General features: G+C 40.5%; 1 protein-coding gene across 1 annotated transcript in view; it reads right to left on the bottom strand.

Annotated features, from left to right (window-relative positions):
* GRIN3B (glutamate ionotropic receptor NMDA type subunit 3B) overlaps positions 1-23816 on the bottom strand; it is a 688331-nt gene that overhangs the window by 26184 nt on the left and 638331 nt on the right. Inside the window, exon 7 of the mRNA XM_044054013.1 lies at positions 385-549. Within this exon, the coding sequence (XP_043909948.1) occupies positions 385-549 (165 nt within the window). The remainder of the gene's footprint in view (positions 1-384; positions 550-23816) is intronic.

The raw sequence follows: 23816 nt of genomic DNA, 5'->3' as shown, positions 1-23816 counted from the left end.
AGTGGGGATGTCACATGTATCATCTGCTCATTCCCTTCCATTGTCGAGTACTGTCCACCATGGATGGTATACTGCCTTTCCATGGGTGTGTACTATCCACTGTTGATTTTGCTCTGTCCCTTTCTGTGAGGGTTATACTCTCTATGGTTGCATTTGTGTTCCTTCCATGTTGGAATACTATTCACTATGTATGCTGCTCTAATCTAAGTGGAAGAACCCACCCCAAGATAATAAAATCCTGTCTTAACATTTACCTTTTGAAAGATATTGAGAATGATGGAAGGAATCTGTTTGTAAAGAATGCATGAATACTACATTCACCACTGTGATGTACAGGTTTGGCTGTAAAAGATAGCAAGTTCCCATTATAAAAAGACATTTTACCTGGCTGGTATGGAGCCAGTACTTGAATTTTCTCCTCTTCTTAATCCTGGGGAGGATCAGATGATAGAAGATCTGTTCTCCAAATGAAGTCAGTAAGGATCCACAAATGCCAAGGCACAGTAGGACAAACAGGCCAGAAAAGTGGTTGATTCCCATCTGTAGTGTCTGAGAGTTAAAAGAGAAAAATGTAATTCTATAAAGTTTCTTCTGAGATTAGATTTGTGCATTCTTGCATCCCCCTGAATTGCCCTGCCTCATTTCTGTTTATGGATACAGTTGTTTACTACACTCTGCATGTGGGAGACATTAATACTGAACATCTAGACATTTATAACCATTGCTATTCCTCATTTCGCTAACAATGGCAAAAGTCAGTGATCTACTTTATATTTTGGAGAAGTGGGTCTCTCATCTGAATGTTCCCCTCCCATAAAATATGATTCAAAAACATGAGTACCAATCCTAGGAACTATTAATCCCACTGATTCACAGTCTAGTTGGAAAAAGATCACCTGAGGTGCTATAATCTTGTGGTTGTTATATAAATGGGTGGTTATGAAAATTATTCTAACACAGCCTATTGGTTCAGTTGGCTGGCTACATTTTATTGTTTTTAATAGGAACTCTACTGTTTATGTTATTTTATTCATCAGATGGTTCATCAATATAGGGTTTGACTATAGTTCATTAAATGTATTTTCTGCTAATACAAAATCAGCTCCCTGAAGCTCCTATCAGCTAGTTCTCTTTTTCTACTGTAACATTACAGGAAAACTGGGGATGTAAGCTGTGTTAAGAAAGAACTTAATTCCTTCTAGTGCCTCATCAGAGGTCTTCTGAGGAGTACTAAAACAGTAAAATGAATATAATAAATAAAAACATCAATTGCATATTAACAAACTCATAAATCAGTAACACCATTTCAATCAAATTTCCAGTCTGGCTCCTGATTAAGTCCATTAGGCTTCAAAGTACTACTTTTTAAGCTACACATAGCTTACTTATATCTTAAAAGAAAATCCAGTGACTTACCAGTTCTCTTATTTCAAACAACTTATTCCAAAACTGTGCACTTAAACTTAGATATATTCTTGTTATATACATTTACAAAACAATTTATCACTGAATTTTCATTGTTGTTATACTTTATATTAGTGAAATATTCACACATTCTTAACTTCAAACTCCTTATGCTTTTACCAGTAAAGTACAAACCATAATCACTTTTCCACATACAATTAAAACTGCCATTTACAGTGAATCTAACATTTTAGTAACTTTTTGTGTAGTGATGAAACAAAGTTAGTTATATTACAATTACAACAGTGGTTTAAGGTGTGTTACTGTGTGTCGAACAAAGTTCATCTAGCTGTTGTCACATGATTGTGACACAGGAATGTTCATGCCCAGAACACATTTAACACCATTTGAGAATTCATGCATGTGTTCAGAAACCTCAAGAAAAAAACTAAGGAATCATCAAAAGTTTGAATCATTTCAAGAATATGGTTTTCGCTTCACTCTGCAATGAGTTTTTTTTTTAATATTTGATCATAAATAAGGTACTTAAACACTTGTATTAGACTTCACAACCACAATAACCAAAATATAAAATCCAAAAACTATAAAAGCACAGGGCAGGTAATCCAAAAATCTGTTTTTCTCCTAGCACCACTGCCTTACAGCCTTTACAGAGTATAAAAACAAGCAGCAAAAACACCCTTATATAACAAAGATAATTACCTAATAATTAAACAATCACATAATTAAATAAATCATCCAATAATTATTTCATTCACACAATAATCAAATAAAACCTTTCCAATTGCATTCTAAATTCAAGCCTCTAGGGGTCAATGTATCATATTTGAGTATAAAAACAGATTATTTATATAATAACTTAGATTTAATCTCCACATTACCATAATGGCCACACCAAACTTGATCTAAAGTAAATTAAAGATGATATTTTTAGGTTGGTTAGAAAAGTATATTTCAAAAAAAATTTTTTTTAAAGTTTTTGAGAATGAAGACGAATGTACTGTTGATTCTAGTGATGATCCTTATGTGAGTTTCTATTCTTGTAATTCTGACATGGATGCTAGTGCATATTGTTGTTTAGATACAAATAATGTAAAGTATAAGAGTGATTTTGTGCGGCCTTTTTGTCACAACACTATTCAACATTTCTCAGCAAAGGTAAATTATAATATGGAGGTGAAATATAAGGAAGTTTTGACAAATATTAAGAATGTGGAATTTAATCTAAACAAAAGACAATGGAAAGCCTTGAAAGGACTGGGTAGCAAAATATAAATAGTTTTTAAACCCTCAGACAAGGGTAATAAATTAGTTGTTATGTGATTCTCACAATATTTAAAAATGTGCTTAGAGCATTTAAATAATATGAATGTTTATACGATTGTGGAGATGAAGGAGTACTTGCGTTCCCAACTTGAATTCAAAGATTTGCTACAAAAGGGTTGTAGGTTAGGTTATTTTTCAAAAGTTGATACTGATAAAAAGTTTAGTGTTGAGAACTGTACTATGGCCTATTTTTACTGTTTCCCAAAAATACAAAAAGATGTGAATAACCCTCCAGGCCATCTGATTGTTTCAGCATGTAATTACTTCACAAAGAATACTGGATTGTTTTTGCATAGTTACTTATTGTCTTTTGTTGAAAAATTGAAATCTTATGTAAAAGACACTTGATTTTTTGGAGATTTCGGATGTGGCCTTGGGAGTAGATATGTACTGGATAACAGTAGATGTGGTGAGTTTATAAACCAGCATTCACCATAAGTTAGGTCTTGAGGCCCTTACTTTTTATTTAGGTGGGAGTCCAGTGTCACTTTATGTTACTGAGCTAATTTATTTTTGTTTAGTTAATAATTATTTTGAAATTTAATGGAAACTTATACTATACAGGGGACTGCCATGGGGGCATCTTTTGCCCCCATGTATGCGAATTTGTTCATGGGTCTATTTGAGACTGAATATATTTTTGGTGTGGAGTTTTTTAAGAGATATGTTATTAAGTGTTTTAGATTCATAGATGACTTGATATTTATTTGTAAAGGGGGCTTGGAAGTAGCAAATGATTTTATTCTGATTTTGCACAATAATAGATTTGTTCTGTGTTTTAGTGGCCTGAAGATTGGTCGTAAAGTAAAATTTTTGGATGTTATGTTGGAAGAGGTAGTGTGTGGTGGTGTACATACCAAAGTTTATAGAACATTTGATGATGGTAATCAATATTTAAATGGTCAAAGTTGCCACCCACCACATACTTTATCAGGCCTTCCACATGGAGAGTTTTTAAGATTGCGACATCTGTATAATGATGATGTAGAGTTTTATGAGGACTTGCAGCACACTATAAATATGTTTGTAAGGAGAGGATATGATGTGGAAAGTCTAGATGAGGATATGGTCAATTTTATTAGTAAGTGTAACAAGAATTTTGAGATAAAAAATGGGATAGTTGTATGGTTACGGGCAAGGATATTGATAGACAAAGGATTTTCTTTGCAACTACATATAGTCCTTTTAGTGAAGTGGTAGTAGGTTTGGTGAACCATTACTAAGGTTTTTTAACCCAACGACTTTTGTGATGTATTAGAAATGAATCTATGAATTTCTTTTAAAAGGGGAAGGAACATCAGAGATATTATAGTCCATGGGAGACTTTTGCCACCTGTGGAGGTATCTGACTGGCATGTATATAGGCTGGGAACTGTCCCATGTGAGCGATGCTACAGTTGTAGGTATATGGTAAAAAGTTTTAATTGGATCACTGGGAAGAAAATTTTATGTGCTAGGTGATTTTAACTGTGAATTGGAAAGGGTAGTCTATGATTTGAAATGCCCATGTAATAAATTTTACATTGGAGAAAGTAAAAGGGCATTCAAAGTAAAGACTACAGGAGCATTTTAGAGATATAAGGAAAGTTAGGATAGAAAGTCCCATTGCATCTCATTTTAAAACTCATCATAATATGAATGAAGGGCTTCAGGCTACAGTTTTAGATCAAGTTTGGTGTGGCCAGTATGATACTGTAAAGATTAAATCTAAATTATTATATAAAGAATCTGTTTTTATACTCAAATATGATACAGTGACCCCTAGAGGCTTGAATCTAGAATGCAATTAGAAAGATTTATTTGATTATTGTGTGAATGAAATAGTTGGACACTAAGGAGGGAGAAAAGGACCTATACCGATTGGCTAGACAGAGGGACCGAGCTAGGAAAGATGTGCAGCAGGTAAAGGTGATAAAGGATAATGAGGGAAACATACTCACAAGCGAGGAGAGTGTATTGAGGAGATGGAAAGAGTACTTTGAGGGGTTGATGAATGAAGAGAATGAGAGGGAGAGAAGTTTGGATGATGTAGGGATAGTGAATCATGAAGTACAATGGATTAGCAAGGCGGAAGTAAGGATAGCTATGAAGAGAATGAAGAATGGAAAGGCTGTTGGCCCAGATGACATACCTGTGGAAGCATGGAGGTGTTTAGGTGAAATGGCAGTGGAGTTTTTAACCAGATTGTTTAATGAAATCTTGGAAAGTGAGAGGATGCCTGAGGAATGGAGAAAAAAGTGTTTTGGTACCAATTTTTAAGAATAAGGGTGATGTGCAGAGCTGTAGCAACTACAGAGGGATTAAACTGATCAGTCACAGCATGAAGTTATGGGAAAGAGTAGTGGAAGCTAAGTTAAGAAGGGACGTGATGATTAGTGATCAGCAGTATGGTTTCATGTCGGGAAAGAGCACTACAGATGCGATGTTTTCTCTGAGAGTGTTGATGGAGAAGTACAGAGAATGTCAGAAGGAGTTGCATTGTGTTTTTGTAGACTTAGAGAAAGCATATGACAGGGTGCCTAGAGAGGAGTTGTGGTATTGTATGAGGAAGTCAGGAGTGTCAGAGAAGTATGTAAGAGTGGTACAGGATATGTATTAGGGTAGTGTGACAGCAGTGAGGTCTGCGGTGGGAATGACGAATGCGTTTAAGGTGGAGGTGGGGTTACATCAAGGATCAGCTCTGAGCCCTTTCTTATTTGCAATGGTGATGGACAGGTTGACAGACGAGATCAGACAGGAGTCCCTGTGGACTTTGATGTTTGCAGATGACATTGTGATCTGTAGTGAGAGTAGGGAACAGGTGGAGGAGACCCTGGAGAGATGGAGATATGCTCTAGAGAGAAGAGGAATGAAGGTCAGCAGGACTAAGACAGAATATATGTGTGTGAATGAGAGGATAGAGGAATGTGAGGATGCAAGGAGTAGAGGTGGCGAAGGTGGATGAGTTTAAATACTTGGGATCAATAGTTCAGAGTAACGGTGAGTGTGGGAGAGAGGTGAAGAAGAGAGTACAGGCAGGATGGAGTGGGTGGAGGAGAGTGTCAGGAGTGATTTTGTGACAGATGAGTACCTGTAAGAGTGAAAGGGAATATCTACAAGAGGGTAGTGAGACCAGCTATGTTATATGGGTTGAAGACAGTGGCATTGACAAAAAGGCAGGAGTTTGAGCTGGATGTGGCAGAGTTAAAGATGTTAAGATTTGCACTGGGTGTGACGAGGGTGGACAGGATTAGGAATAAGTATATTAGAGGGTCAGCCCAGGTTGGAAGGTTTGGAGACAAAGCCAAAGAGGCAAGATTACGTTGGTTTGGACATGTGCTGAGGAGGGATGCTGAGTATATTGGGAAAAAGATGCTAAGGATGAAGCTGCCAGGTAACAGGAAAATAGGAAGGCCTAAGATAAGGTTTATGGATGTGGTGAGAGAGGACATGTAGGTGGTTGGTGTGACAAAGCAAGATGCAGAGGACAGGAAGAAATGGAAACAGGTGATCCGCTGTGGCGACCCCTAATGGGAACAGCTGAAAGAAGATGATGATTGTGTGAATGAAATAATTATTGGATGATTTATGTATTTAATTATGTAATTGTTTAATTATTAGGTAATTATCTTTATTATATAAGGGTGCTTTTTAGCTGCTTGTTTTTATACTCTGTAAAGGTTGTAGAGCAGAGCGCTAGGAGAAATAAACAGTTTTTTGGATTATCTGGCCTGTGCTTTCATAGTTTTTGGATTTTATCTTTTGGTTATTTTGGTTGTGGACTTATATTAGACTGCTTAGTAAGCTGTTCTGAATGACACTTTTCTCAAAGAAAGGCATGACTGTCACATAACCACCTAGCAACTTTAATCTTTCATGGTAAACTGCCACCAGCAGACATTTATTAATGGCTTTCTCTGCCTGTTACAGCTGTCACTGAGGAGATGTTATTTCTACATGAGGCCACTCTGGTAGGCATCCAAAGTACACATTCTTGAAAGTGCTCACCAGATTCAGTTATAGATTAGCTGAGAATCTGGATACCACTGACCCACTACAGTATTTGGTGATTCTAAAGCGGTTGTTGAGATTGGTTTAAGATGTGCTGACAGATGAACTTATTCTCATTTTCAGAGTTTATTGCCATATGAACCTTTGAATTTATTCATTTTTATTTACAATTTGATAACAGGGAAGGTGAGCAGGTCTACTGACCCTTTTCAACTACCACCACCCAGATGCATATATACAGTAACAAATAGTAATATGTGCAGTACAGTAATCAATAAGCCAGGCAGAGAACATTGACTTAGTACTTCTTCTTTCGGCATTTCCTGGTTAGGGGTCGCCACAGTGAAACTCCGGTCTGCTAATAATTGGCAGTAGATTTTTACGGTGCCAAGGTGCCAGCCCGACGCCTAACCTTCAACGAAGGCACGCCCATTCACGCAAGTCTTTTAAACACCACTCGACCATGGAAAGGACATGCAGACTCCACACAGAAGGCGCTCCAGCAGAGAATCGAACAGGAGAACCTCTTGCTGTGAGGCGACAATGTTACCGCTGCACCACCGTGGCTTGACTTAGTACATAAATTAAAACAAATTTCAAAAAATGCATGATTGATATAGACTAAGAGAGTAATAGAGATATAACAGAGTAAATGGTTACAATATATAGTAATAATTTTAATAATCTGCAGTAGCCATAGCACTAAGCATTGCAGCTGTGTATCTATATAGGATCATAGGAAGTTACTAGGCTAGTGGCCCTGAGGCCCTTATAAGCCTAGCCAAGAGTTTAGCCCATGCATAGACAAATCAGTACCTGATGCCCATGTCTAGCAGGGACATGGGTGGAATCCCAGGGATGTATTTTCTATTTCCCATCCAGTTATCCAGATTGCACTTAAAAAGGGGTAAAGAGGTACTCTGCTTGATGTAGAGAAGGAGTATATTCCATAGATGGGGGAGTCTCTGGGACACAAATCTGTCCTGCCAGCAAGTCCTATTGATGTCACAGACCAGGCTGAGGCTGCGTGTGTGGGTTACTCGAGTGGAGCTTGACTTGCGGATATGCAGCAGTCCCATCAAGGCAGGGTCCGAGATCACATTGTATGCCAGACAGAGGTCACCTCTGAGGATTCTGTACGAAACAGAGTAGAGGCATAGGGCTTTTAGCCTTTCTGTATGTGGTAGATTTTTGAGGCCCTGAATTCTCCTGGTGAGGAACCTCAGTGGTCTCTTCAACTGCTGCATGTGCTTTGCGAATGGGGCATTGTACTCAATAATGGGCCTTATAAGGGAAGAATACAGGGATGTTATGACCTCCTTGTCCCTGGATGAGGCACCCCTAGTTATGAGGTGGGCCATGTAGAAAGCTTTCCATACAATGGAAGCAACATGGACCAAACAATAAATACCCCATTTTCACTCAAACCAGTCCCAAAATCAACCATCCAGAAGGTCTTATCCAAAGTCAAACCCACCACCCTCGCTGCCAACAACCTCCCAGCTGACTACCTTCAAACTGCATTTCAGGTCATAGTGTACCCCATTTCTTTATTGATAAATAGATCCATCACTGAACACACTATTCCATCTTTGTGGAAAATATCCTATATCATCCCTCTCTACAAAGGAGGCCCTCTACCAGCCTCTCTAACTATAGACCTATCGCAATCCTGTCACCCCTATCAAGGATTCTTGAAAGATGTGCTCACTACCAACTCCTTACCCACCTTCTTACCAATAACCTATTATCCAAAACTCAACATGATTTTCAACCATCACACAGCACCATCACTGCCCTAATAAACTTCACCAACACCATAAATACACACAGAAATCAAGGCAGACTAGTCTCTGCCATCTTCCTAGACCTATCCAAAGCATTTGACACAATATCCCACAATAAACTCTTATCCCACTTCTCTGACCTTAACATGGACAACTCCATCCTGCTCTGGTTCAAAAGTTATCTAAATAACTGCCTTCAGTCAGTTAAATGGCATGATTCCCTATCCCCGCCTCTCCCAGTATCACTAGGCCTTCCCCAGGGTTCCATTCTTGGCCCCCTTCTCTTCAATATTTTTACAAACCAACTTCATTTAGCAATCACAAAAGCCGAAATAGTTCAACATGCTGGTGACACAACCCTAATCTGCTCTGCATCTAATCTCCAACATCTCCAACAAAAAGCCCAGGAATCCTTCACAGAGATAGAAAACTGGTTATATAATTCACAACTGATACTAAACCAAAGCAAAGCCCAACTTATACTATTCCACCCAGTAAAGACTGCTGAGCAATCCACCCTCAATATATTCTCAGCAAACAGGACCCCCATCTCTCCAGTCCCAGAGGCCAAATTACTAGGGTTTATAATTGACCAACAACTATGATTCAACAAATATATATCCCTAACTATCTCCAAAGTGCACAAAAAGCTAGGGAACTTATACCGCTGCAAAAAGTACCTTACTTCCAAATCTAGAACTGCTATAGCCAGAACCCACCTCTTAGCTACCGTACTGTATCCATGTCCAATACTAACAAATCTAAATAAGACCAACCTTAACAAACTATCTACATGTTACCACAAAATTGCCAGATTTGCTACCAATGCCACTGCCAAATCTTGTTCCCACCACTGTCAATCCCTACTTACTTTACATTGTCTTGAGCTACCTAACCTATTACGCTTCCATCAAACCAGCCTAGCACACCAAATTCTATACTATCCAGAAAAAAAAAATCCTGCCCTATCTGAACTACTAAACTTCTATACTTCAAGTGAACATTTACGCTCTACCAATAAAGCCCTAATAGAAAAAATCCCATTTAGAAATAGCTCTGGGGAATCTCTCTTTATTAACGAAATTGCTAACACCTGGAATAGTCTTTCTCCTGAAATTAGACTACAAATTAAAACACCCACTTTCAAGGGATTACTGAAAACACACCTTCTCATCAACCGACTATGTAACTGCAATAGTCCACCTTAACCCCTCACTAAACAGCAGTAGTACTGCTTCCTTATGCCTCCTTTTCTTAGCGATGCACTCACCATTGCTCTGTCGCTCAAATGTCTTTTGAATGCTAGATGCTTAATGTAAATATGTAATAATTATACTTATTTTCTTCTATTGTTGCCTTACACTAACCTCAATGTAATTTACTTAGGTTCATAAGTTCATAGGTAAGTACTAGGCTATCTGCCCAAGGGCATTTATAAGCCTAGCCAGAATGTGTTGGCTTTCGCTACACCCTTAGATTAGTTCCCTATGCCTCTGTCCAGCAGAGCCATTAGTTCTCTGTGCCACTGTACAGCAGAGCCACTGTAGTGATCCCGGGGTAAATTTTCTTTTTCCCATCCACCCGTCAAGGTTTCTGTTGAAGAGTGTTAGTGATGGGCTCTGCCTGATGTATATTGGAATCCTGTTCCAAAGCATGGGGAGTCTCTGGGACAGGAATCTATCCCTCCAGCATGTCCTATTTATCGTTGTTTTGAGGTTTATATCTCGAGCGTGTGGCTCTCCAGGATTTGTTTTTTTTTTAGGTGGAGCATGTCCATCAATTCTGGGTTGGACATGGCCTTGTATGTCAGGCAGAGATCACCTCTGAGTAAGTGGTATGCAGCTGGAGTTTCTTGAGTCGGGCTGCATAGGGCATCTGTTTGATGGTGAGGTACTTTTGTCATCTTTCCAGCTATTGCAGGTGTCTTGTAAGGTACATCCCAAATGGGGCGTTGTATTCTATGATGGGTCTAATGAGTGATGAGTAGAGAGGCACAATAACCTCTTTTGTTCTAGATGTGAACCCTTTTGTGATTAGGTGGGCCACATAGAAGGAATTTCTAACCACCTTGGCAATATGATTATCAAAGGAGAGATTACTATCTATTTGGGTCCCCAGATCCCTTATTACATTTTTTGTATTTAGGGGACTACAACCTATGTGGTAGTTCACGGGTGATTTATTTTTTCCAAAGGGGATGGCTATGCACTTTTTGGCATTTAACTTGAGGCCATGATTTTGACACCAGGTATCCATCTCAGTGAGACCCTTCTGGATGCTCATAGAGTGCCTTTGTAAAGGTTTCAGCAGCTTGGACAGCATTGTCCTTTAGCATGGGGGCTGTAAACCTTTCTAACTCGGTCTTAAGTAATGTGAAGTTTGCTTTTGAAAGTTTTTTCACGGTGGTTTCCTTGGTTGGGGGTGGGGGCGGAATGTGGATATCCATAGTGATTAGTCTATGGTCTGATCTAACCAGCGAGGGGTTGACCTCCGGTGTGGAACTCCGGTCGCCCATGTTGGTGATGACCAGGTCCAATATGCTGTTCCCTCTGGTGGGGGTGTTGATCAGTTGATACAGGCATTTGAGTTTATAAATTCTAGGAAGCATTGGGCAAGGGAGTTAGTACTTGAGTAGTTCTCCCAGTTTATGTTTGGGTAATTGAAATCACCCAGTATTAGGGTGTTTGGTAGGACCTTCATATTTCCCAGTGTCTCCAGAAATGTGGAATGGGGGTCCTGGGTCATGGTGGGTGATCTGTAGCAAGCTACAATTTGGATTGCAGTTTTGCCCATTGTTAGTTGCACATGGATGATCTCTGATGCATTGTGCTGCGCCACTAACCTGGAGGTGTGGGTATCCTTGATGAATATGGATACACCCCGCCTTTTGTGTTTCAGTCCTGGTTCTGTGGCCGAAAGGTATGGTATGAGTTATAGCCTAGTAGTGCTGGGGTGCTCTCAGGAGCCTTAAACCAGGTTTCTGTTACTGCACAGATGTCGATGTTCTCCATACTGAGGAGTGCCTCGAGTGCATGCATTTTGAGGTTTAGACTTCTGGCGTTGAGTAGCATTACCCTCAGTTTTTGGTTACTTGTGCTATTTATGGTGGTGGGTTTGTCTTTTGAGCCTTGCCTAAAAAAGGCACTATGGGGGCAGCAAGAGCCTTGGCCAGTATTTGAAAGCCTAAGGGTGACAGGTGCAAGCCATCTCGTGCGAAGCAACGTGGCTTGTCGAACATGTCATCTTAGGCGGACAGATACTGGATCCCCTTTGAATGACACCAGAAACTTAACCAATTGTTGAAATTGATCATTTTTTTCTTTATACTGTGGCATCATTCTTGGTGAGGGCAGGATGCTACTCAGGCTCAGGGTTATACCGGCCAGGGCTACATGATCAGAGATCTCTTCCATGTCTGTTTTCATGTAGTCCATGGAGGTATGCCTGAGGTCATTCACACCAACATGGACAATGACAGAGTCATATTTGTACTTGTTCTGGAGTGACCTGAGTGCTTGTGTTATGTGGCAGATCCTGGTGCCCGACAGGCAGCTAACTGTAACCATCTCCTTGTCCAGCCTAGTTAGTGGGACATCAGTGTGCCTGACTATAGAGTCGCCCACTACTAGTGTGTTGAGTATGTTATTTTGCCTTAAGGGCTGTGATTGCATGGCACACTGATTATGTGAAGTATGTGTTTCATGGTTGATGATGGGGTGTGGAGGTTGCTTGGATGTCTGCTTTGGAGGTCTCTGTTGCTTTTGCAGATTTTTATTTAGAGCCTCCGAGTATGTTTTCATGTATTCATGTGTGTTATTTGCCGGTGTTGGTTTATTAGGTCTATGCGAGACTGGTGGTGTGTTGCAAGTATTACCCTTCTCCTCTTGACTGTCAGTTCCAGTCTTGGGTTGAGAGATCTTTGCCTCCAGTTTGGCTGTGTAATTGCATCTCTCGCATATATTAGTGTTTGGTGGTAGGAGGAGAGGGTTGTCTTTGTACATGAGGCAGTTGTAACATTGCCTCAAAATGCCCAGATTCACCAGTTGGACTGGAGAGTACACCGGAAGCTGCCCTTTGGACATGCCTGAATAGGTAGAGTAAGTTGTTTTTCTGATTGGCTGGTGGGGACGAATAGAGAGCCTTGTCCTTCTGGACAGTGTAGGGGGGGTCTAGTGCTAGGGTTAATTAGTGCTTGCTATGAGTTTTAAGCAAGTGCTTGACTGTGAAATTAATGGTTTGAGTGCTAAAGTCGAAGGTTTGTCTAGTTCCAAGGGAAAAATTGAAGAGTAGACTTCGTGGAGCCGAGAATAGTTTAACTCTAGCTAACCGGCACTGCCCGGTGCCCAAAATCGTGCAAATGTGGTTTTTATAGCAGGGAAGTGAAAGAGATAGAAATTAGCCCAAAATGGCCGATAAGCTACTAACCTCTGGGCTGAAACCACTCCTCCAGGGACAGATAGGCTGCTCAAAGCTCCCCTCTCTCATAGGTGAACAGAGAAACTTCCTTCTATCCAAGTAAGGTATGGGCAACACATAAACTTGTAACACAGCCCTGGATTCAGCAATAACCTGAAAACTGGCGCATACTAGTTCAGAAAGGTGGGAAACAAGTATATATATATATATATATATATATATATATATATATATATATAGATATATATATAGATATATATATATATATATATATATATATTTTTTTTTTTTTTGTTTGTTTGTTTCCAGAAAATAGAGCAGATACAATCAAAACAACACTTTAAATGCACAGAAAAGGCTATCGCACTTTAGTGTCTAGCCTACAACAGTTAAACAGATTATTTAAACACAAAAATGACTTAATTCAAGTGCAGGCAGCAAATAAGTACAATATGTAGCAATAACACACTTTTTAAAATCACAGAAACACTAAAAAAAACTGGCGTTTTAGGCGGAATTAGTTAAGACAGCAAGAAAAGCAGAAAAAATATACTTAATCACTACAAAGTCTCTCTTTTGTCTCTCTGCTGCTGTAGACTCTGCAGAACACCAGGAAGGCACTTGCTGAGCTGAATACAAGCACAAAAACTGCACAAATGCGGTTTTTATAGCAGGGAAGTGAAAGAGATAGAAATTACCCAAAATGGCCAATAAACTACTAACTTCTGGGCTGAAACTACTCCTCCAGGGACAGATAGGCTGCTCAAAGCTCCCCTCTCTCACAGGTGAACAGAGAAACTTCCTTCTATCCAAGTAAGGTATGGGCAACACAGAAACTTGTAACATAGCCCTGGATTCAGCAATAACTTGAAAACTGGACTATACTAGTTCAGAAAGGCAGGAAACAAGTATATATATATATTTTTTTTTTTTTTTTTTTTTAGAAAATAGAGCAGATTTAATCAAAACAACACTTTAAATGCACAGAAAAGGCTATTGCACTTTAGTGTGTAGCCTACAACAGTTAAACAGATTATTTAAACACAAAAATGACTTAATTCAAGTGCAGGCAGCAAATAAGTACAATATGTAGCAATAACACACTTTTTAAATCACAGAAACACTAAAAAAATGGCGTTTTAGGCGGAATTAGTTAAGACAGCAAGAAAAGCATAAAAATGATAGTTAATCACTCCAAAGTCTCCCTTTTGTCTCTCTGCTACTGTAGACTCTGCAGAACACCTGGAAGGCACTTGCTGAGTGAAATACAAGCACAAAAACTGCACAAATGCGGTTTTTATAGCAGGGAAGTGAAAGAGATAGAAATTACCCAAAATGGCCAATAAACTACTAACTTCTGGGCTGAAACCACTCCTCCAGGGACAGATAGGCTGCTCAAATCTCCCCTCTCTCATAGGTGAACAATGAAACTTCTTTCTATCCAAGTAAGGTATGGGTAACACAGAAATATGTAACAGACCTGGATTCAGCAGTGACCTGAAAACTGGACTATACTAGTTCATATATATATATATTCAGAAAATAGAGCAGATACAATCAAAGCAACACTTTATCCAATTAGCCAGTTAAAAAGCTCAAAACTGAGCCCTGTTCCAGCAGTCTTCAATCAGATAAGTTCTAACTGCAGACTCCTGCCACTAGGGTACAGAGAAACCTTCTCCAAAAAAGACGGCCTGGATCAGTGCACAAGTTATACAAACAAAGCCAGATCCAGCAGGCCTGAATCTAGTTTATGCTACAGCAAACAAGGCGTACCAATTTCATAAAGAAACAGTTCAAGTAAGCATGCGCAATAAGCCTTTAACCAGAAATTCCCAGCTCAGAAGGGCAGAATCTAGCCTCTCCTCCCACAAGAGTGCAGACCACAAACATTCTTAATGTAAAATAACTGGCCTGAAGCCCGAGTGCTTAACCCAGAACTAATACACTTTTAGAATAATAGACACTGAGCCTTCAATCAGCAGTTCCCAACTTAGAAGGATGTAAGCTACCTGTCCTGCCACAACAGTGCAGACCACAAACCTTCTTAATGTAAAACAACTGTTTGAAGCCCAAGTGCTTAAGCCAAAGGCCTTAGAATAACAGTTACAATTTAATTAGGCTACTTAACAAGCAGTAATAAAGGCAGCAGAATAAATTAAATTGAGTACTTTTAAGAAAAGACAAAAGCAAAATAAGGTAATAAAGTAGGAAGAAACACAAATACAGTAAAGCAGATGAAGTAGAATTTTTTTTTGTAGAGGGAGGAAACAGAGCAGATTAAGATACTATAGGGGAATGTCCTTCCCAAGTGCTCTCTCTGTACACAGCAGAGGAGATGGGACTGGTAGGAGTATCTGAAATCAAAATATGATCTCACTGTACTCAGTTGCGTGAGCAAATGAGATGGGTCCAGGAGGAGTGTGCAAAAACAGATTTACAGCAGGGGCGGGCAATTCCAAAGCCACCAAGATTACCACCACAACAGGAAACAGGGAGGGGGAGTGGGGAAATAACTGCAGATAGACAGAGACCACAATATTTACTGCATCAAAGACACACAGTATTTACTGAATCAAATATTAAATAAGTGCAGAGAAAATTATACTTAAATCAGCTTGTATTCAGTTGATATATGCAGACAAGTCTAAGTAGCCAGCAACTCCGATTAAAATGATTACTAGAATGGAACCAACACAGATTTTAATGCAAGCAGAACCCCCCAAGCTAACACTAACACAGGAGTATCTCCTGAATTCTAATATCTCCTTTCAGATTTGTTATATCTTTGTAGTATGAGGTTAACTGATTCTACATTCATAATCTCTGTAACCTGTTACTATTATCTCTAAATGCTGTAACTATTGTACTTATTGGAATTTATCTCCATGGGCCTCTGCTGAAAATGGGCGCCAGCTGTCCAGTCGGACATTCCTGGTAAACAAATGTCAAATAAATAAAATAAATAAATAAACATGGTGGTCAAAAGTCAGGCTGCTATCAATCTGGGTGCCCAAATCCCTCACAACTGACTGGGTGCTTAGAATGTTGTTATTAATGTGATAATTTATGGGGACATCTCTCTCACCAAAGGGGATGATGATGCATTTTTTTGTATTCAGCTTGAGGCCATGTTTCTGGCACCAGTTTGGGTTAGACCCTCTTGGGAAATGTCCATGTCACTAGGGGAATTGATGACAGCTCCCAACTTGCAGTCATCTGCAAACTTGGCCAGCCATAGCTCACTGGTTTTGGCCTGTACCTCAGAAAAGTATATCCCAAATAACAGAGGCCCCAAGACCGAACCCTGGGGTATGCCACTTGATACGGGTCTGCTGCTTGAGGTGGCTTCTCCTATTTTGCCTAGGTGAGTTTTATCAGTGAGCTAGTTGGCTACCCATCTGGTAACATAAGGATTTATGCCTAGTTGAGAGAGTTTATCTATTATGCCTGAGTGGGGATTAGTGTAGAAGGCTTTGACCAGGTCAAGTTAGGCGGTGTGCACTGTCTTCCCCTCATCCATGGCTTTGGTGACTGTCTTTAAAAAGTCAACCAGATTTAACAGACATGACCTCCCCTTGACTAAGCCAGACTGCGTGGGATCAAGTGTTTGGAGGTTGCCAATGTCCTTGTTAATGAGGTCCATGATAATCCATTCCATGGCCTTTCAGATCAGGCTAGTTAGGCTGATGAGTCTATAATTTCCCGGATCAGTGGACACTCCACCTTTGTGTAAAGGGATGACAGTGGCTGTCCTCCACTCAGCTGGGACAAAACTGGTTCTCAGGCTTTGGTTGAATAAGGTGCCTAATGGTGTTGGAAGTTCCTGCCCGAGTTCATGTAGGATGCAGCCTGGGATGTTATCAGGTCCCAATGGAGGCTGTATCTTTTGCCTTTGAGAGAGCAGCGATGACCTGATCCCTGGATATAAGGGGAAGGGGGCAGGTACTGGGAATGTCCTGATTTACTGATGGGGGGACAGAGGGGGACAGAGGGGTGAAATTTTCACTGAATCTGTCAGCCAGCAAGTTTGCTATATCTGCGGCATTTGTATATGTGGTGTCCTTGACCATCAGTTCTGAACAGATCTGGGTGCTACCTTTGAGATTATGGACATATGTGAAGAAGGCCTAATGACTGTCCCTAGTAGATGTGGCCAATTTGGACTAAAAGTTTGCTTTGGAGGATTTCTCTAGTGCTCTTATTTGCTTGTTTAGGCTAAGGAGAGATTGCTTCCAATTGGGTACCTCTTCCTTCTTGGTCCTGGTCAGCAATTTTTTCTTTTGTTATAGAGTTTATTTATTGTAGATGTCCACCAGACTGGTTTACTCTTCCTTTCAGAGGATGATTTAGTCCTGTTAGGTATTCCTGATTTCATGCATCTATATACATGTTCGTATGGTAATTTGGTATAGTTTTGGATACTGGTGCCAGTTCCTAACAAGGGGGGAGGGGCTGTGAAGCTGTTTATACCATCCCTCAGGAGGCTGTAATCAGCTTTAGAGAAGTTTTTTTGATTGACCTTAGCTAGAGGGGGGTCAGGGGAGATGGTGACTTCAAACATGACCGCTTTATGGTCGGATCTTACAAGGGAGGATGATACTGTAGGGATGTTGGTTAATACCAAGTCCAAGATATTATCACCTCTTGAGGGGGGTATCGGCTAGCTGTTCCAAAGCATTTGCACTGACAAAATTGAGGAATCTTTGGGCATTTGTGTTCTGCCAAGAGTAGTTCTTCCAGTCTATGTTTGGGTAGTTAAAGTCATCCAGGATCAGGGTAAAGGGTTAAATCTTAATAGATTCAAAGAGGTCTAGATAGGCAGTTTGGGCATCTTGGGTCAGATTTGGGGACTGGTAGCTAACTATGATTTGTATAGGGATCTTGCCAATAGTTAACTGCACCTGGAGGGTCTCCTGTGTGTCATACTATTTGACCAGTCTGGAGGTGTGCATGTCTTTATTATATATTGAAACTCCATCTCCTTTGGCTTTAATACTTACAGTTTGGGGTCTGAATGTATGACAGGATGAGTAACCAGGTAAGGTTGCAGTGTTGTCCATAGCCTTGAGCCAGGTTTCTATGACTGCACAGATGTCAGCATTTTCCAGGGTTAGGAATGCTGCAATGAGTGCAGTTTCATGTTTAGACTCCTAGAGTTTAGCAGCATGACCTTTAATTTGTGGTTTGTTGAAATTTTTATGTTGGTAGTTTTAACCTCATCACTTTTCCTAAAAAAGGCACTATGGGGAGGCAAGAGCCTTTGTCAGAATCCTGAATCCCAAATGAGACAGATACAGGCCATCTCTGGCAATGCATCATGGTCTGTCGATCATATCTTCCCAGGCTGTCAGGTACTGGATCCCCTTGGAATGACACCAGAAACTAAGATAATTGTTAAAGTCAATCATTTTCTGCTTGTACTCAGGCATCATTTTGGGTGATGGTAGAATGCTGCTTAAGGCTAGGGACAGACCTGCCTGGGACACATATTCATGTTCAATCATGTCTCTCTTCATATAGTCCAGGGAGGTACGTCTCAAGTCATTCACACCAACATGGACTATGACAGAGTCATAACAGTACCTGTTGTTGAGAGACTTGAGTGCGTGTGTGATATGGTGGATTCTGGCCCCTGACAGACAACTAACCATGATTTTCTCCTTATCCAGCCTGGTGAGAGGCACATTGGTGTAACTCACAATGGAGTCACCAATGAATAATATGTTGGGTTTATGGTTAAGCCTTAGTGGTTGTGGGATATAGGTATGTGAAGTATGCATGGCATGTGGTGTGGAGGGCTGTGGAGATCGCATGTGTATTTGCCTCGGAGGTCTCCTTGGTTTGGGCATTTTTTTTTTGAGGACCTCCACATATGTAAGTGTGTGTTGTGTAGGTGTGGGTGGTGTTTGAGGTGTAGTGATTGTGTTGACAGCCTTCACAGTGCCAGAAATACTGGCTTGTGAGGGAGAGAGCATGGACACTAGGTTCCTAATGTAATTGCATCTCTTGCAAATTGTGTTCCTAGGTGGCAGTAGTAAGTGGTTGTCTGTGTACATAAGGCAGTTGCTACACTGTCTCAGGATGCCCATTATCAACCAGACTGGCAGGAGAAACTGTAGGAAATTGCCCATCCATATTTTTCAGAATCTGAGAGAAAAGGCCAGGGAAAGCTAAGGGATTAGCCTAAAGCCCAAGTGCTTAAACCAAAACTAAGTGGCTTAGAATAACACTTACAATTTAAACAGGCTATAAACAAGCAGTAATAAATGCAACAGGGATGTTGTACAGGGAACATGTACTCAGACCGATTCTTATATAGTATCTGTTTTTGCAAAATTTACAAAGTAATGCCAGTAAGATGTATAGTCCTGCATCTGTTACCCCTGGGCTTCCGGATACTGGCCAAGGCTCTTGCAACCCCTATAGTGCCTTTTTAGGTTGTGTTCCAAAGACCAAATTACCACCATAACAGCTACAAACAAATGCAATATGAGGATCATGCTGCTCAACTCTAGAAGTCTAAATCTCAAAATGCACTCACTCGTAGCACTCTTTAAAATGGAGAACACCGACATTTGTGCTGTAACAGAGACCTAGTTCAAGGCAGCAGAAAGCACCCCTGCACTACCAGGCTATAACTCATTCCACACCTTTTGGCCCCAGAACTTGGACAAAGCTCCAAATGCAGTGGTGTTTCCATATTCATAAAGGTTGCGCACACCTCTAGACTGGTAGCCCAACATAACGCATCTGAGATACTTCAGGTACAGCTAACATCGGGCAAGACAGCGATTCAGTTCATAGTCTGCTATAGGTCCCCAACCATGTCCCAAGACTCACACTCCACATTCCTAAGCACCCTGGAGAATATTAGGGTCCAACCTAACACTCTCATACTGGGCAATTTCAACTACCCCTCCATTAACTGTGAAAACTACTCGTATACCTATACACTTGCCCAATGTTTCCTGGAATTCATTAATTCCAATGCCCTAGACCAGCTCATTCCTACCCCCACTAGAGCTAGCAACATCCTTGACCTGGTCATTACTATCATGGGCGACCATTGCTGTACACCAATAGTCAACTCCTCCCTGGACAGATCCGACCACAAACTAATCACCTTGGAAATCCCCCCCCCCCCCAAAAGGTAACCACCATGAAAAACTTCTCCAAAACTAATTTTGGGCTCCTAAAAACAGAAGTGGCTAGCTTCACGGCACCCATGCAAATGGAGAATAGTTGCATGACCGCTGAATAATACACCAATGCACTGTACGAACACATACACAAATGCATGGATCTCGCCATACTCAATAGAGCCAAAACACTCTCCTCCAAAAAAAGGAAGCCAATTTATTGGTCCCCTGCCATAAAAAAAACTCTACAACAGAAGGACGAAACTGATACGGAATAAGATAAAGTCCCAAGACTGGAAAAACTCCCTTATCGGCCTCAACAAAAAAGTTGAGATCCCTCATCAAATCCTGTAAACCTAGCTAGGAATTGCAGCAGATAGTAAAGACAACCACAAGCCCTTCTTTAGTTATATAAAGGCTCTCCGCAGCAATACCCAGATTTGCTCTGAGCTACTGCACAGTGGTACCTCCTATACCAAGTCAACAGATATTGCCAATATACTGGCTGACAGATTCAGTGCCAACTTTACCCCCCCAAAGGATCAGTCACAATACCAGTAGATTGCCAGACACCCAGTATTACTGCTGCACAGGTTAAAACAGCACTGTCCAAGGCCAAGAATACAGCTTCTATGGGACCTCACAATATCCCTGGCTGTATTTTACATGAACTACAGAGTGAACTGGCACTTCACCTGTGTACCCTGTTAAATCACAGCCTCACCTCAGGCTTTGTCCCTCCCAAATGGCACACTGCTACCGTCATCCCTCTCCACAAAGGAGGAGAGCCTACAGACCCTGGGAACTATCGCCCCATTAGCCTGACGAGTCTAATATGCAAAGCTATGGAACGCTTATCGTGGACCTAATAAACAAGGATACAGGGAATCTCCAAACTCTGGATCCTACACAGTTTGGTTTTGTGAAGGGTAGATCATGCCTGCTCAACTTGGTCGAACTCTTTGAGTCAGTCACCAGAGCTGTGGATGAAGGCAAGGTGCTTCATACAGTCTACCTTGATCTGGCCAAGGCCTTTGATACCATTCCCCACTCAGGAATCATAGAAAAACTTACTAAGCTAGACATCAACCCCTACATCACTAGGTGGGTTGCAAACTGGCTCACAGATGGAACCCACAGTGTGAAAGTAGCTGACTCCAAGTCAGACTGCAGACCAGTCATGAGTGGAGTCCCACAGGGTTCGGTCCTGGGTCCTCTCCTGTTTGGTATCTACTTCTCTGAAGTCCAGGCCAACACAAAGGGACTCTGGCTGACAAAGTTCGCAGACGATTGCAAGTTGGGAGCTATTATTAACTCCCCAAGTGATGTTGACATCCTACAGAAAGGCCTCACTGAGACCAACAACTGATGTCAGAACCATGGCCTTAACCTCAATGCCAAATAATGTGTCATCATCTCCCTCGGGAAAAACCCAGTTCCCTTAAATTACAACATTAATGGTAGTCCACTGAACACAGAAGGCATTATAAGAGATCTGGAAAGACAGGTTGACAGCAACCTCTCTTTTGACCACCACATTGCCACTGTGGTCAGAAAGTCCTTCTATGTGGCACATCTCATTACTAAGGGTTTTGCATCCAGGAAGAAGGCGGTCGTCTTCCTCTACTCTTCCCTCATTAGGCCAGTCATTGAGTACAATGCCCCATTTGGTATGTACTTCACTAGACACCTGCAACAAGTGGAGAGGCTACAAAAGTACCTCACAAAGAAGATCCTAGGCCTTAAACACTTATCCTATATGGACAAACTCAAAAAACTCCAACTATTCTCTGTCTGATATCACCTACTTAGAGCCAATCTCTGCTTAGCTTACAAAGCCATGTCTGACCCAGCTGTTAGAAATGCTACTTCTAAAGAAATGCCAATCCCTCCACACCACATGCTCCAGAGACCTCAACATCATTACCACAATCAACAGAACATGCTGGAGGGACAGGTTCATAACCCAGAGACAGTCCATGCTATGGAATAGACTTCCCATACATGTCAAGCAGAGCACCTCACTGGCCTTCTTCAAGAGAAATCTTGATGAGTGGATGAGAAATAGAAAATTCACCCCAGGGATCACTCCAGTGGCTCTACTCTACAGAGGCACTGGAAACTAAGGTAAAGTGGCACGATGCCAGGGTAATCCTATGGGCTAGGCTTGTAAATACTCCAGGGCCGTTAGCCTAGTACACACCTATGAACGAGCTGCAGACATTATCCATTGTCCCCAAATCAGATGCACCTACATTCCTTCTGCAAATGTTACCTAAGATTGTTCTTGAAAGTTACCACAGTTTCAAGGTCTTTATGTTTTTAGGTAGTTGATTCCATATTATGGGTTCTATTCTTGAGAAAGCTTTTTCTCTAATGGCAAATTTAAAGGCTCCCTACTGAAACTGATTGCTGACAAGCCAAAAAAAAAAAAAAGACAAAAAACCTGTAGAAGAGTAAATATTGAAAATTGCTTTTCTCCTTAAATCTTATTTTTACCAACTCTGGGATCACAATACCTCAGAGAAAAGGGAATATTCAGAAAAATGGCATCTCAGTTTAGTATATGTAAGTTTGATCTTTCAGCTATTCAGTCTCTGTATTTCGTGACTCATTTTAGCGGGTCCTGACTTTTCAAATGATTACCAAGTTTAAAGCCAAGTCTGAATGAATTTTCTTGGCTTTTTCTAAGAGAGTAGCTTTGTTCCCTAATTTGGCTTAGTCTTTTTAGGCGAGTGCCATAGCCTAGTGACAGAATTTTAAATACTAGAGTAATTAGATAAATGGCTCGGTTACTAATGGGCAGCTAATAGGCCTCGTCATGTAGGATGCAGTGGTGACATTTCATATAAGCAATTAGAGCAAATCTAAATATTTTATTTTCAGCTACTTGGATTTTCTTGGTATTTTGTTCAGAGTGATGGGTGTCATGCAATCGATAATATTAAGAAACAACACTCTGACATTATGAGAAAAGGAGGTGCACTGTTTTTCTAACAACCAACATCTATTTTCCTATTTGCAAATAGAGAAGCATCATTCAGAACTATCAGTCTGTCAGTTTGAAAGAACAGTTAGCCTGCAGTTTGAACCTCGGACCATTTCATGGAGAACTGTAACAGGACAGGTTTATGTTATCTTAATATTTTTTTGATTATTACAAATATGTCACTTAAATTTAGTTGGATATTTATTATCTTTTAAAGAAATAATTAAAATATGGTTTATTTTGCATCAGATGTTTTTGCTTTGGTACCTTGGTCTTGGAACTTGTAGTGTTATACATAAAGGCTTTCTGGCCTTTCTGCTATCTGAAGCAGACAAGCACACACAAATACACACACACACACACACACACACACACACACACACACACACACACACACACACACACACACACACACAAATAATATGACTACAGTTATAAAGAATTCAGTCTGAGGTTACAAAACTAAGCAGTAATGAGAGCACACAATGCGAACTTTGATAAACTAGTTGTACCAACTTATGTATCGTAAGACATGCAACTCTGACTCCTCTTACATTTTAAGTAATGATGGAGTTTGAAAACAAATTTCCACTATAGATATTTCTCCCTTTGAGATTCATTTATGCCTACACTGTGTGCACCATTCTGAGTGTACAGACAACACAAGTATACTCATGCCTTCTTCCTCCTAATTTTAGTTTTCCTACTGATTTTCTTGCAACCTTAAATATCAAAGGGGAT

Source organism: Protopterus annectens, chromosome 13.part0, assembly GCF_019279795.1.
Source record: "Protopterus annectens isolate FY-2018-M chromosome 13.part0, PAN1.0, whole genome shotgun sequence".
NCBI classification, from domain to species: domain Eukaryota; kingdom Metazoa; phylum Chordata; order Ceratodontiformes; family Protopteridae; genus Protopterus; species Protopterus annectens.
Note: the sequence above shows the minus strand (reverse complement) of the source record. Positions and strands in the feature narration are given on the sequence as shown.